Consider the following 15,198-nt stretch of genomic DNA (forward strand, 5'->3'; position numbering starts at 1 on the left):
GTTGTACCAGTACCAGGCTGTTTTGACTACTGTAGCTGTATAGTAGGTTCTGAGGTCAGGTACTGTGAGTTCTCCAACTTTATTCTTCTTCTTCAGTAGTGCTTTACTTATTCGGGGCTTCTTCCCCCTCCATACAAAGCCAATGATTAGTTTTTCCATCTCTTTGAAGAATGTTGTTGATATTTGGATCGGGATTGCATTTCTCTGGTTTTTATGGTGCCTCTTGTATTTTCTGACTTTATGTTCTGTTCAGGCACACATTGCTGAACAGATTATGTATAAGATAGTTGGATTTTTTTTCTTCAGCACAATATATCACAGAAGAGAAGAGTTATGTTTTTAAAGTTTTTAGGATTTCAGTAGCAGGTTAAAAAAAAAAGTTTAAGATAAGTCAGGTGTTGAGAGCAACATATTATTTCTTTTCCAAACTCACTGGTGTCTTCATTGTTTCTCATAGCTAACTGCTCTCTGCAAGCACCTAGACAATCTGTGGGAAGAACACCGTGGCAACGTAGTCCTGTTTGCCTGGATTCAATTTCTTAAGGAAGAGACCCTCACATGTCTGAACATCACCTCTCCCTTTGAGCTCAAATTTGGTTCTCAGGGAAACATGAATAGAAGAACAGCCGCAGCCCCTCCCAAAAGAGAGTTATGTCTTGGAGGAGCAACTGACTCTGAAAAAGGCGAAGAGGAAGCTGTGGATGTGAAATCATTGTCAACTCTGCTCCAGGAAGTCTTGGACTTTGATCAAGCTCAGCAGAAAAAGTGCTTTAACAAAAAAGCACACCAATGCAATATCTGTTTCTCTATCAAGCTTGGCAGTGAGTGCATGTACTTCTTGGATTGCAAGCATGTGTACTGCAGGGTCTGTCTGAAAGACTATTTCGAGGTCCAGATAAAGGATGGACGGGTTCACTGTCTCAACTGTCCAGAACCAAAGTGCCCTTCGGTGGCTACCCATAATCAGGTAACTACTGATGCTGCTGGCAACTTGCATCCCAATTCTGTTTCCCCAGTGGGAGCCTGCTTCTCAAGAGCTTCCTTTATGGGGTTCACCAGGATGTTCCTAGGCCTGCAGCCATTTCTTAGTTGGTTCCCCATATCCAGCAAGAATGCTGCTTTGATCTCACGTTAGGGTTTAAGGAAATGTAACCCCCCTCTGCTGGCCTTGGAATCAGCAGTTCTTGGCTGGAACAAGGGTTATTTTTAATTCTGAGAATTTACTTTGTAAACCTGCAGAAGTACCATCCTATATGAGGACTCCAGCATTTCTTATTGTGAGCTTAGTGTCTGTGGCCCACACCCATTAGACAGGTTAACCTGATTATTGATAGGATTTAAGAAGAGTCGGAATCAATTCGACAGCAAAGCAAAGGACAGCCATACTTGCTTGGAATTTGAAGTGACAGGGTTTTAAATGTCTGTGCACCTGAACTGGACCAGAATCTTAAGGATTTCCCTGGGTGTAGAATCAGAGTTAGAACTGGATGAGAAGTCATTCAACCTGTTATTGGTCCTGTCTCCCTCCAGGTTAAAGAACTGGTGCAAGAGGAATTATTTGCACGTTATGACCACCTTCTCCTCCAGTCCTCCTTGGACCTGATGGGGAACGTAGTGACTTGCCCCCGGCCGTTCTGCCAGCTGCCTGTGATAGAGGAGCCAGACTCTAGGATGGGAATGTGTGCTGGCTGCAGTTATGTCTTCTGTACTCTGTGCTGCCTGGCCTACCATGGGATTTCTCCGTGTAAGATGACGCCAGGTAAGTTGGGATGTGTGAACTGTAACTTTGAAAACAAGGTAAGACAGAAAAGAAGGCTTTTTCATTTTAATGGTGATTTTAGTTCAACAGATACTTATATGCCAAGCACCGTTCTAGGTTCTGAGTATACGGTGGTGATCAAAACATGATGGCAGCTTACTTCTTCAAAATCAGCAAGGAGAGTCTCTCTCTCCAGTCTGCTAGGATGGAATCTTGTATGAGGTAACATAATTGGGAGTGAGATCCCAGCACTTTAGCCATATTACTCAACTTAATAAAGGGAGTGATATTCCATCACCTTTGCCATATTCTGTTGGTTAGAAGCAAGTCACGGGTCCCACTAACACTCAAGGGGGAGGATTATACAGGGTGTGAACATGGGGGCCACCCTAGGATTTGTCTGCTGCAGCCTGCTCTCTGGTCCCCAGTGATTCACATCTATCCTGTGCATAAAATTACATTCAGTGCCTCCCAAGTTTTGCATCCTTTGCCATCTGGAGGCTGAGAATTTTCAAAATCATCAAGTCCTGTTTCCTTTTTGCTTAACAGTTTTTCTCTCAAATGTATCTCTTTCCTCTCTCATTGTATTATAAACAGCAAGAAAAACCAGACAGCATTCTCAACACTTTGCTTGGAAATCTTAACTATATAATCAAAGCCATCGCTTATAGGTTCTACTTGCTGCATATCTGTAGGAGACAATTTTGCTAAGCTTTGTGCCACTACAAGGGTGGAAACTAGGATCTTCCTTCCTCCACTTTCCAGTAACATGTTGCTCACTTCCTTCTGAACCTACACCAGCAGGTCCTTAAAGTCTAGATTTCCACTAAGAGTCTGTAAATGGTGATTTAGGCTTTCTCTATCACGTGCCTCCAAGTTCTTTCAGCCTCTGCCCACTGCCCAGTTCCAAAGCAACTCCCACATCTTGAGGTATTTGTTAGTGTGGAAAGCTCCAGGAAATGCTCATCACACAAACTGGGATGCAGTGGCCTCCGAAGAACATGGGGAATGTAAACTGAATAATCTGAAACCAAGGAATAGTTTACAGAAAGCTTCGATATTAATAAATGATGTGGGAAAATTAGGTTAATAGAATTGTGGAGGCGGCACATTTTTCTACAAGCAAGGCCTTTGGAGAAGATTGTCATTTCCATTTGAGTTTAGTGAATGTGGAATAGAAGCCAGGTTGAAGAGTATCAAGGAAAACAGGTTGACAGGCAGAGCCTTTCAACACTTTTACGAAGTATAGTGGAGGATGGTAAAGTTAATTCACTGACTCTTATGTACAGAATTGAGCAGAGAGTCTGTGCCCATATGCCATTGCACTTTTGTGTCTTTGTGCAACTGCGTTCATTCTGAGGAGAATACCTGGCACTGACCCAGTGGAGAAATGGGCAAACATGTTTGTTTCAACTTTTGCCTCTTTACCTTGTACTATCAGTTGCACAAACATATTAACATTAGTAAACAATAATCAAAGGAAAATATGATTTATTATTCTGCTGTCTCTGGAAAGTCAAAATTGTCATGTTGGTGGCTCCCCTGTTTTTCTTTGTCGTTTGTGCCTACGTCATTCTTACATAGTTACAGCCCACGTACCGTTTTTTCTCATTTTCATCATGAGAATCTTAATTCGGCTATAGCCATCCAAATCAAAATCTTTTAGGGAATGAGTAATATTCTATTACATGGCTCTGCCACACTTAGTTATCCTTTAGTCACAGGCGTGGAGATGCATGTAACTAAAGCAGTGTAACTGGTGTTTTTTTCTTTGTGATAAAGTGCTTGGAATGACACCACCAAGTCAAAGGGTATGGTGATTTTAATTGGCTTTTATTCAGCTTTGCAAACATCTATGAAAGTTAATTTTCCACTTCATGTTCTAGAGAAGCTAATGCCATTACAGAAGGAATACCGGCATGCAGATAAAGCCGGAAAAAAGCTTTTGGAGCAGAAGTGTGGTAAGAGGGTAATTCAGATGGCACTGGAAGAGATGAAAAGTACCAAGTGGCTGGAAAAGAAGTCAAAATTCTGCCCAAATTGTGGGACTCGTATAGAAGCTCACAAGTAGATGCACAAGCATGTTTCTCTTTCCCTGATATATAGGAGACCGTTAGGCAGTGTTATGACTTATTTAGAAGACATTTCGGGGTATTTATTAAGACTTCTTTCTTGATAGATGAAAATTCCCCACCAGATAATCTTTTTGTACTCAAAGGGTCTGAGACTTCACATTAAAAAGGTGCTATCACGTGCATGTATAGGTGTATCTGGAGGCATGTGTATATACACGTTTTTATGTGCTGCATATATACCCATATATATACTAAAGCACATAAGGGGCACAGTTATGGAGGCTTCCTAGACATATCCAGACAACTCATGGGATTGGTTTTTTGGGTCAGAAGGCTTGGGACCACAGTCTCGGGGGACAGCTTAGTCAATTGGCATAACATAGTTCACAAAGATAATGTTCTACATCCTAGTTTGGTGAGTAGCGTCTGGGGTCTTAAAAGCTTGTGAGCAGCCATCTAAGATACAACTATTGGTCTCTACTTATATGGAGCAAAAAAGAATGAAGGAAATCAAAGGCTCAAAGAAGAAACTAGTCCACGAGACAGCCCACACAAACCACAGCTCTTCTAACCTGAAACCAGAAGAACTAGATGATGCCTGGTTACCACTACTGACCATTCTGACCAGGGACACAATAGAAGTTCCTGGACAGAATGGAAGAACGATGTAGAACAAAACTCAGATTCCTAAAAAAGGCTAGACCTACTGGGCCAAGAGACTAGAGGAACCCCTGAGACTATCTCCCTAAAATAACCTTTGAACGTGGAACTGAAGCTATTTCTGCAGGTCACCTTTCAGCCAAATAATAGATTGGCTTAGAAAATAAACAGTATCACCCATGAGTAATGTGCTCCATTAAATAATTATCTATATGAGACCAAATGGTCAACATTTACGCAAAAGCAAAGGTGAGAAGGCAAGGAGGGGAAGGGAAGCTAGATAAATAGAAACAGAACAAACAGAATGGAAATAATGAGAATGCTAACACATTGTAAAAATTGTAACCAGTGGCATGGAACAATTTGTATTAAAATTGTTAAAGGGGAACCTAATTTGCTGTGTAAACTTTAACCTACAACACAATAAAATATTTAAAAATAAATCAAAAGGTGCTATCATAACTGTAACAACAACAATAACATCACAATTGTTACATAATTTGCCATTGATTGTTTGGAACATCACATCCATTCAAAATCACAGGGCTAAAGAAGAGGCCAAATGGCAATCATGGTCTACTCTTACGTATACGGGGATTTTATTTATTTATTTTTATTGTACTTTAGATGAAGGTTTACAGAGCAAATTAGTTTCTCATTAAACAATTAAGACACATTGTTTTGTGACATTGGTTGCTAAACCCACATGTCAACACTCTCCCTTCTCGACCTTGGGTTCCCCATTACCAGCTTTCCTGTCCCCTCCTGCCTTCTCGTCCTTGCTCCGGGGCTGGTGTGCCCATTTAGTCTCGTTTTGTTTTATAGTCCTGTCTAATCTTTGACTGAAGGGTGAACCTCAGGAGTGACTTTATTACTGAGCTAAAAGGGTGTCCGAAGGGCCATATTCTCAGGGTTTCTCTAGTCTCTGTCAGGTCAGTAAGTCTGGTCTTTTTTTGTGAGTTAGAATTTTGTTCTACATTTTTCTCCAGCTCTGTCTGGGACCCTGTGTCATGATCCCTGTCAGAACAGTCAGTGATGGTAGCTGGGCACCATCTAGTTGTGCTGGACTCGGTCTGGTGGAGGCTGTGGTACTTGTGGTCCATTAGTCCTTTGTACTAATCTTTCCCTTGTGTCTTTGGGTTTTCTTCATTCTCCCTTACTAATTTGAGACCAGTGGACTATCTTAGATGGCAGCTCACAAGCTTTTGAGACTCCAGACGCTACTCACCAAAGTAAGATGTAGAAAATTTTCTTTATAAACTATGTTAAGCCAGTTGACCTAGACGTCCGTATATGGGGATTTTAAACACACTGCCACACATAAACACATGTCTGACTTTTTTTTTTTCTTAGACCTGTTTATTCTGGGATATAGCACCCCTTGTCTGGGGCTCTGGAAATGCAGACATTTTTGTTTACCTGAGCAGGTCAATCTGTTGCTGCTTAAAAAAAGAACCTTAATTCTTCAATCCAAATGTAATGATGCTTATTTTTTATTTTGCTCTTCTGTTCTATTACGATTAAACTCTTATCTAACGATGATTCCCCAATTACCCAACTGAGGAAGTTGTCATTAGACTTAATCACTTAATGTTATGCATTAGCACTGTGATACAGTGGAGGACTTGGCACCAGGTGTTTACTGGGATTTCTTAAACATTTACCATTTTAAAATCGTGTTTCAAATATAAGCGATTTTCAATTCTAGCCCAAATCTATAACTACATACGCCATTTTGAACATACATGTTAGGTTTGTACCTACTGCTTATCAGCAAGTTTTCTAAGTATCTATTTGTAGGAGTAGTTACTAAATATTTTTTGTTTTATTAGCCACACAAAATATTAAGCATTAAATAAAATATATTTGTCATGTTTCCTGTGAGTATACACAGACGTCCTCGGACACAATAGTAATTTTTTGGTGCATAATTTGCAGAACACAAATCTGGTGCTTCCTCTTAAATGTATTACTAGTATGTGATATTTTATAGATTTTTATTGGAAATGTATTTTATAATGGGAACATATACCACATCTGGAAATATTTATTTTTATACCGTTGTGCCCCATTTATTTTCATTGTCAGTTTTTTTTCAAAGACATAGGAAAGTTGAAGGAATACTACAATGAAGTGCCTGGCACCTTCCACATATATTTCCAATTATTAAAAATGTTGCTGTATTTTACCATTTTTTTTCTCGCTCCCTCCCTCTACCTGTCCCCTCCTCCTCTCCCTCCCTTGCTTCTAATGAGCATTCTGGCTGTGCAGTCTCCAGTGTAACAGCTCTCCTCGTTTCCTTCTGAGCCCTCCCCAGACTTGCCTTTGACGTCCATAATTCCACCAACAGTCTCTTCAAGGCAATCTAAGCGTTTACTGTTAGGCACTTTAAAACTCTTCCAGCCTCTGCTCATTCACGGTTTCAAAACAGCTCCCACATTTTAGGTATCTGTTAGAGCAGTACCCCACTCCCATTACCAAATTCTGTCTTAGTTATCTAGTGCTGCTATAACAGAAATACGGCAAGTGGATGACTTTAACAAAGAGAAATTTTTTCTTTCACAGTCTGGGAGGCTAGAAGTCTGAATTCAGGGTACCAGCTTCAGGGAAAGGCTTTCTGTCTTTGTCAGCTCCAGGGGAAGGTCCTTTGTCATCAATCTTCCCCTGATCTAGGAGCTTCTCAGTGCAGGAACCCCAGGACCGAAGGACACAATCTGCTCCTGGCGCTGCTTTCTTGGTGATAGGAGGTTCCCCTGTCTCTCTGCTTGCTTCTCTCTTTCTCTAAAGAGATTGATTTAAGACAAAACCTAGTCTTGTAGATGGAGTCCTGCCTCATTAACATAACTGCTGCTAATACCACCTCATTAACATCATAGAGGTAGGATTTACAACACATAAGAAAATCACATCAGATGACAAAATGGTAGACAATCACTCAGTATTGGGAATCATGGCCTAGCCAAGTTGACACATATTTTTGGGGAACACAGTTCAATCCATGACACTTGGCATAATAGACCATATGATTCTCTGATTCAAAATGGCCAATACTAGTCCATTTTGGCTCACTAATGCCTAGGATATCAATCTTTATGTGTTCCATTTCATTTTTGACAACTTCCAATTTTCCTAGATTCATACTTCCTACATTCTACATTCCAATTATTAATGGATGTTTCAGCTGTTTCTTCTCATTTTGTGCCACAAGGAGCAAATGAAGGTACCAAAAGCTTTACTCCATCCACGTTATTAAAGTCAACTCTACTTTGAGGTGGCAGCTCTTCCTCAGTCGTATTTTGAGTGACTTCAACCTGTGAGACTAATCTTCTGGCACTGTATCAGACAATGTTCTGCTGCTATTCATGAGATTTTCACTGGCCGATTTTTTTTAGAAGTTGTTTTAGTCATTTAGTGCCGCTATAACAGAAATACTACAAGTACATGGCTTTAACAAAGACAGAGTTTATTCTCTCACAGCCTAGTAGGCTTGAAGTCCAAATTCAGGGTGTCACCTCCAGGGGAAGGTTTTCTCTTCTCTGTTGGCTGTGGTGGAAGGTCCTTGTCATCAGTCTGCCCCTGGACTAGGAGCTTCTCTGCATAGGAACCTTGGGTCCAGAGTACACACTCTGCTCCCGGTACTGCTTTCTTGGTGATATGAGGTCCCCCACTCTGCTTGCTTCCCTTTCCTTTTATCTCTTGTAAGATAAAAGGTGGTGCAGGCCACATCCCAGGGAAACTCCCTTTACATTGGATCAGGGATGTGACCTTAGTAAGGGTGTTACAATCCCACCCTAATCCTCTTTAACATAAAATTACAATCACAAAATGGAGGACAGTCACACAGTACTGGGAATCATGGCCCAACCGAATTGATACACATTTTTGGGGGGACATAATTCAATCCATGACAGAAATGGAATGCCAGGTCCTTCTTCCTAGTCTGTCTTAGTCTGGAATCTCTTCTGAAACCTATCTGCCATGGGTGACCCTGCTGGTATTTGAAATACCGGTGGCATAGCTTGCAGCATCACAGCAACACACAAGTCACCATAGTATGGCAAACTGACAGACATGTATGTACAAGCATGTATAGAGCCTCTGCAATTTTACCTCTTGTGGTAGGGGCAGTATAAGAGAGGTTGAAAAAACAAGCCCCACACGTGAAGTACTGAAAGTCTAGTGTGGGGAATAGCATACATTTTAGGAAATGTAAGTGAAGACGACATTGGTGGTTCAGTGGTAGAATTCTAACTTTCTGTGCTGGAGACCTGGGTTCGATTTCTGGCCAATGCACCTCATAAGCAGCCACCACCCATCTGTCTGTAGAGGCTTGCATGTTGCTGTGATGCTAAACAGGTTTTAGTGGAGCTGACAGACTAAAAGACCAAGACAGATAAACTAGGAAGAAATGCCTGGTGAACTACTTTAAGAAAAAATCAGCGAGCGAGAACCGTGTGGATCACAACAGTCAAATCCTGTTGTGCGTGGGGTCGCCATGAGTCAGGGGCCGACTTGAAGACAGCTAACAACAACTAAGTGAAAGAAGGTATTTCACAACTTCAAGACAACCTACAAGAGGGTGCAAGGACTCAGAAGGTACAAAGAACAGGAGTGATGGGTACTTAATAGGGTTATGGTGGCTTGAGAGAATTCTTCTCCCAAATTTATTGACATCCCAAGCTCTCAATTACTACTGCTGTTGTGTACAGTAGGAATATTTGTGTGACAGATATGATTGTAATCTCTCCTCGGGCATCTGAGAAGATCTGTTCTTAATAACTCTCAGGCCACCTTGCTCACAGCAAAGGAATTCACCCCTACTAAGTAGAGTGTTTGGAGATTGAGGAAACAAAGTTATTCAGATTAGTTATCAGAAAAGGAGAGAATAATAGAAGGATTTTTTGAGGAAAAATTCGTAACATTTAATTTCACTCAATGTAAAACAAAAGTATTTTATGATCTTCCAGGTTGTTCCAAGGCATCTGGGAAGATTAAATTGAAGTCAAGTTAATGCTGGCTGCTCAAGAGATGGAAATAAAATGGTTTGTCTTTGTCTTTTTTTTTGAGTACACAAAGTGTAAACTTGCAGAAGATTCCAAGCACCATTTACTCACTCTTCCCATGAAAAAGGTGTAGAAGAATGTGGTTTATATTTTCATTTAGTGCTACTGCTTAAGATATGTTTGTACATTTTCTAATGTAATATAAATTGAGCAAATTATAAGCCAAAGATTCAGAAATTGAAAACTAGAGAATATTAAATATAACATGCCCCATGTCTAAATAATCAAACATTAAATATTTTCTTTTCCCTAAGCTTTACTTAAGGAGAAAGATCAAGGGTTAAACTTATGGGCTTTTCTGGCCTAGGGGTCTGCTTCTGTTAAGATTATAGCCAAAAAAACCCTATGGAGCAGTTCTACTCTGTAACACATGGACTCTCCATGAGTCAGAATTGACTTGATGGTAATTAACAACAACCACCACATCTTAGAGCAGCATCACCTTTTAAGAAATGAAATCAAAACCATCTCTGTTGGAATCCCCTGAGAGTACTCTTTACAGCTGGGATGGGAAAGTAGAAGCCTAATTATAAAAGTTATGTTGTGAGTTTTATTCTTTTCTCCCAAGCCCAGGTTCCATTCCCTCCATATTAAGCATATTCTTTGTCTTTTCAATATTTGCTTAGTTCTCCTGAAGGATGGTTCTGCTCTATAGTTGATTATAAGGCCCAGAGCATTTTGAGATTCTACTTTGCATGTACTTTATTTTCTCAGGTTCACATATATTACTAGTTTTAATACCATGAAAGCTTTCTGGGTCACCTGATAATGTATTAATGTTGGAGTCCACTGATTCTGAGCTGAATATAGGCATTTAAATAAATGTGCAGGCTCTGGAGAAAGTCACGGAAGCACGCAGTCACTTTTCTGGGCAATAGTTTAAATTTCAAAGTGACTTTTCTTTGACACACTCCCTCTCCCCTACCACTCCTTCATTCTGGGCCAACCTCCATTTGGTAAGAACAACTGTAATGTAAACTCCAGCAGCCCAGGGTGACAGAGGAATTCTACTGAAATGGAAGAAAACCTAATGTCTTCCAATGCTGAAGAACAACTTTATTAATTGTCTGTCTTTTGTAACTTGTTCTACCTCTCTTTTCTGTGTTAGTATATACAATTCATATTTGAATTTGGTTTTCCAACCTCACTTTCAGGGTTATGTGCTTTTTAAGGCATTTTGTAACATAGGAATGATGCTTCTTGCCCTTTTTGCCACAGTAGTCTTCCCAGGAATTATTTTCACTTGATAACTAGATCCTTTCTTTTGGATTTTATTTCTTTTTAACTTTATGGCTTGGTAGCAAAAGAAAAATTTTTTTACAGCAAAGGACTGAGAAATTCAGCTACAATTTTGAACCTGACAACCTTTTCCTGATCCGGTCTTTGAAAATTGAGAAACCGTGTTTAAATACTATGTGAGACTGTTCTAGTCCAAAGAGTCAGCCAGCACTGGGAATCTATAGATACTTAAGCTTTTGAGACTGGTTTACGTTTACCCAGGCATCAGGGGGAAAAGGAACTAGCCTATGTAACAGTTTGAGCCGAGTTGCAGCTATCAATTCTGTTCCCAAGGCAGCTGACCACGTTGCACTGCTCCACTGGCATAGTGCAGCCATTCTGAAAATGAGCACAAGCCAGTCTTGGAACGTACATTTTCTCCATCTAAGCTCATAACTGAGCTAGATTTCTAGGGCTCGTAATTTGATTAGATCAGATAGTTTCAGAAACTGTTACATTTAACATATTTTCTATAAGAACTAAATTTATTTTAAAACATAAGTCCAGGAAAATAAATGGAAAATCAGTAGTTTAATTATATGGTTTATGTCTGAGAAAAAGTGGTTGCTATGGTTGACCAGGAAATTGGTTTTGATTATTTTCAGTAGTAGTCACAAAGGTGTTTGTTTGCATTCTATGGGTTGGTTGTTTTTGCCTGGGATTATACTATTTGGACTACTGCATATGATGTTGATGATTTCATAAAAGAGACATGTCTATATAAAACAGTTTCAAGAGAGCAATTGTTTTCATTTGTAATAAACAGGCACTTAGCCTCCAAGACTCATTTGTTCACCCTAGTGTTTCTTCCTTCGATTCAAAGTCATTATTACTCTATTTTAACAAAGACAGTAAAGTTCTTAAATGCTCAATTTTAGACATGCTTTATAAGCAAATTTTAGAAAGGCTTCAGCTTTCGTAGGGTACCATTTATTTTATTTTTCTCAATGATAGGAAGAAGGATACCAAAAATTGCTGTATCAAGAAAGTAAATAATCGAACACAGGTTTTTGTACCCATTTAAATTCATGAACACATTGTATTGGCGTGAGACATGCCACAAGTTGAAATGAATCTTACGATTCCTTTTGATGGGAGTGATGGAACAGAAGGTCCCTTTTTGTTCCACCCAGCCTGAAAGAGTGGTTTAGAGGAGACTGTCTCTTGACTTTCTATGGGGGGATTGGATGTAGAGCTGATGAATAAAATTCAACTGCAAAAAAATTATGTATTTTAAAAGTCAAATTAGAGGCTTAAGTAGACAAGGATGCCCTTTATCACCACTCTTATTCAACATTGTGCTGGAGGTCCTAGCCAGAGCAATAAGGCAAGAAAAAGAAATAAAGCACATCCAGATTGGTAAGGAAGAAGTAAAAGTATCCCTATTTGCAGATGATATTATCTTACACACAGAAAACTCCCAAAGAATCCACAAGAAAACTACTGGAACTAACAGAAGATTTCAGAAAAGTATCAGGATACAAAATAAACGTACAAAAATCAGTTGGATTCCTCTACACCAACAAAGAGAACTTCGAAGAGGAAATCACCAAATCAATACCATTTACAATAGCCCCCAAGAAGATAAAATACTTAGGAATAAACCTAACCAGAGACATAAAAGATCTATGCAAAGAAAACTACAAGATACTACTGCAAGAAACCAAAAGAGACTTACATAAGTGGAAAAACATAACCATGCTCATGGATAGGAGGACTCAACATTGTGAAAATGTCACTTCTACCCAAAGCGACCTACAGATACAATGAAATCCTGATCCAAACTCCAGCAACATTTTTTAACGAGATGGAGAAACAAATCACCAATTTCATATGAAAAAGGAAGAGGCCCCGGATAAGTAAAGCATTGCTGAAGAAGGAGAAGAACAAAGTAGGAGGCCTCGCATTACCTGATTTTAGAACCTATTATACCACCACGGTAGTCAAAACAGCCTGGCACTGGTACAACAACAGATACATAGAGCAATGGAACAGAATTGAGAATCCAGACATAAATTCATCCACCTGTGAGCAGCTGATATTTGACAAAGGTGCAAAGTCCGTTAATTGGGGAAAAGACAGTTTCTTTAACAAATGGTGCTGGCATAACTAGATATCCATCTGCAAAAAAATGAAACAAGACACAACCTCACACCATGTACAAAAACTAACTCAAAATGGATCAAAGACCTAAATATAAAATCTAAAACGATAAAGATCATGGAAGAAAAAATAGGGACAACGCTAGGATCCCTAGTACATGGCATAAACAGAATACAAACCATAAGTAACAATGCACAAACACCATAAGAGAAACTAGGTAACTGGAACGCCTAAAAATCAAACACTTACGTTCATCAAAAGACTTCACCAAAAGTAAAAAAACAACCTACAGATTGGGAAAAAATTTTTTAGCTACGACATATCCGATAAGAGTCTAATCTCTAAAATCTACAAGATACTACAACACCTCAACAACAAAAAGACCAATAACTCAATTAAAAAATGGGGAAAGGATATGAACAGACACTTCACCAAAGAAGACATTCCGGCAGCTCACAGGTACATGAGGAAATGCTCACGATCATTAGCCATTAGAGAAATGCAAATCAAAACTACAATGAGATACCATCTCACCCCAACAAGGCTAGCATTGATTCAAAAAACACAAAATAATAAATGTTGGAGAGGTTGTGGAGAGACTGGAACACTTATACACTGTTGGTGGGAATGTAAAATGGTACAGCCACTTTGGAAATCAATTTGGTGCCTCCTTAAAAAGCTAGAAATAGCAATCCTGCTCCTTGAAATATATCCTAGAGAAATAAAAGCCATCACACGAATAGAGATATGCACATCCATGTTCATTGCAGCCCTGTTCACAATAGCAAAAAGATGGAAACAACCTAGATGCCCATCAATGGACGAATGGATAAACAAATTATGGTATATGTGCACAATGGAATACTACACAACAATAAAGAACAACGATGAAGCTGTGAAACATAACATGGAGGAAGCTGGAGGTCATTATGCTGAGTGAATTTAGTCAGTCACAGAAGGACAAATATTGTATAAGACCACTATTATAAGAACTCAAGAAAAAGTTTAAACACAGAAGAAAACATTCTTTGATCGTTACAAGGGTGAGGAGGGAGGGAGAGGAGTATTCGCTAACTAGATAGTAGACAAGAATAATCTTAGGTGAAGGGAAGGACGACACACAATACTGGAGAAGTCAGCACAACTGGACTAAACCAAAAGCTAAGAACATTCTGAACACAACCAAACACTTTGAGGGACAGAGTAGCAGGGGCAGGGGTCTGGTTTCAGGGAAAATCTAGGTCAATTGGCATAACAAAGCTTATTAAGAAAATGTTCTGCATCCCACTTTGGTGAGTGGCATCTGGGGTCTTAAAAGCTAGCGAGCAGTCATCTCAGGTACACCTGGAGCAAAGGAGAATGAAGAACACCAAAGACAGAAGGAAAATATTAGCCTAAGACACAGAAAGGGCCACATAAACCACAGACTCCATCAGCCTGAGACCCAAACAACTAGATGGTACCCAGCTACCAGCAATGACCGCCCTGACAGGGAACAAAACAGAGAGTCCTTGACGGAGCAGGGGAAAAGTAGGGTGCAGAACTCAAATTCTAGTAAAAAGACCCGACTTAATGGTCTGACTGAGACTGGAGGGACCCCAGAAGACATGGCCCCCGGACTCTCTGTTAGCCCAGAACTGAAACCATTCCCGAAGCCAACTTTTCAGACAAAGGTTAGACTGGACTATAAAACATAAAATAATACTCGTGAAGAGTGTGCTTCTTAGTTCAAGCAGATACAAGAGACCAAATGGGCGGCTCCTCTCCGGAGGCAGGATGAGAAGGCTGGAAGGGACAGGAGCTGGTTGGAGGGAGACAGGAAAACCGGGGTGGAAAAGGGGGGAGCGTGCTGTTACATTATAGGGATTGCAACTAGTGTCACATAACAATATGTGTATAATTTTTTTTTTTTAAGAATTAAAACTTTATTCCAAACAGGTTCAGTGGCACGTGTACTACTGCAAAGGCTGGCTGTAGCAAACAATTTGATTTCAAACCTGCATCGATGTGTAAATTAGACATTATTTGGGAATGATTAATTTCTGCTATAATATAGAATCAATCCAACATTAAGCCAATTTTTACATTTATTGTAGACCCCATTTTAGTACTAGAGGTTACATTTTCATCACCAAAAAACGAGAATAACCTTACTGCTGCTACTGTGAAATTAATCCCCTGGTATTGCTTTGAAAATATACCCCTAGGTTGTTAAGAAAAATTCCAACTTCATCCAAATGTATTATTTAACTGGGAGTCT

General features: G+C 39.7%; 1 protein-coding gene across 1 annotated transcript in view; it reads left to right on the forward strand.

The window, feature by feature from the left end:
• The window catches only part of LOC101342513 (E3 ubiquitin-protein ligase RNF14-like), a 7,881-nt gene extending 4,051 nt beyond the window's left edge, over positions 1-3,830 (forward strand). Inside the window, exons 3-5 of the mRNA XM_004380973.1 lie at positions 458-967; positions 1,531-1,759; positions 3,646-3,830. Coding sequence (XP_004381030.1) covers positions 458-967; positions 1,531-1,759; positions 3,646-3,830 — 924 coding nt within the window. The remainder of the gene's footprint in view (positions 1-457; positions 968-1,530; positions 1,760-3,645) is intronic.
• Positions 3,831-15,198: the final 11,368 nt, after the last annotated feature.

The sequence above is a fragment of the Trichechus manatus genome, unplaced genomic scaffold (assembly GCF_000243295.1).
Source record: "Trichechus manatus latirostris isolate Lorelei unplaced genomic scaffold, TriManLat1.0 scaffold00079, whole genome shotgun sequence".
NCBI lineage: Eukaryota > Metazoa > Chordata > Mammalia > Sirenia > Trichechidae > Trichechus > Trichechus manatus.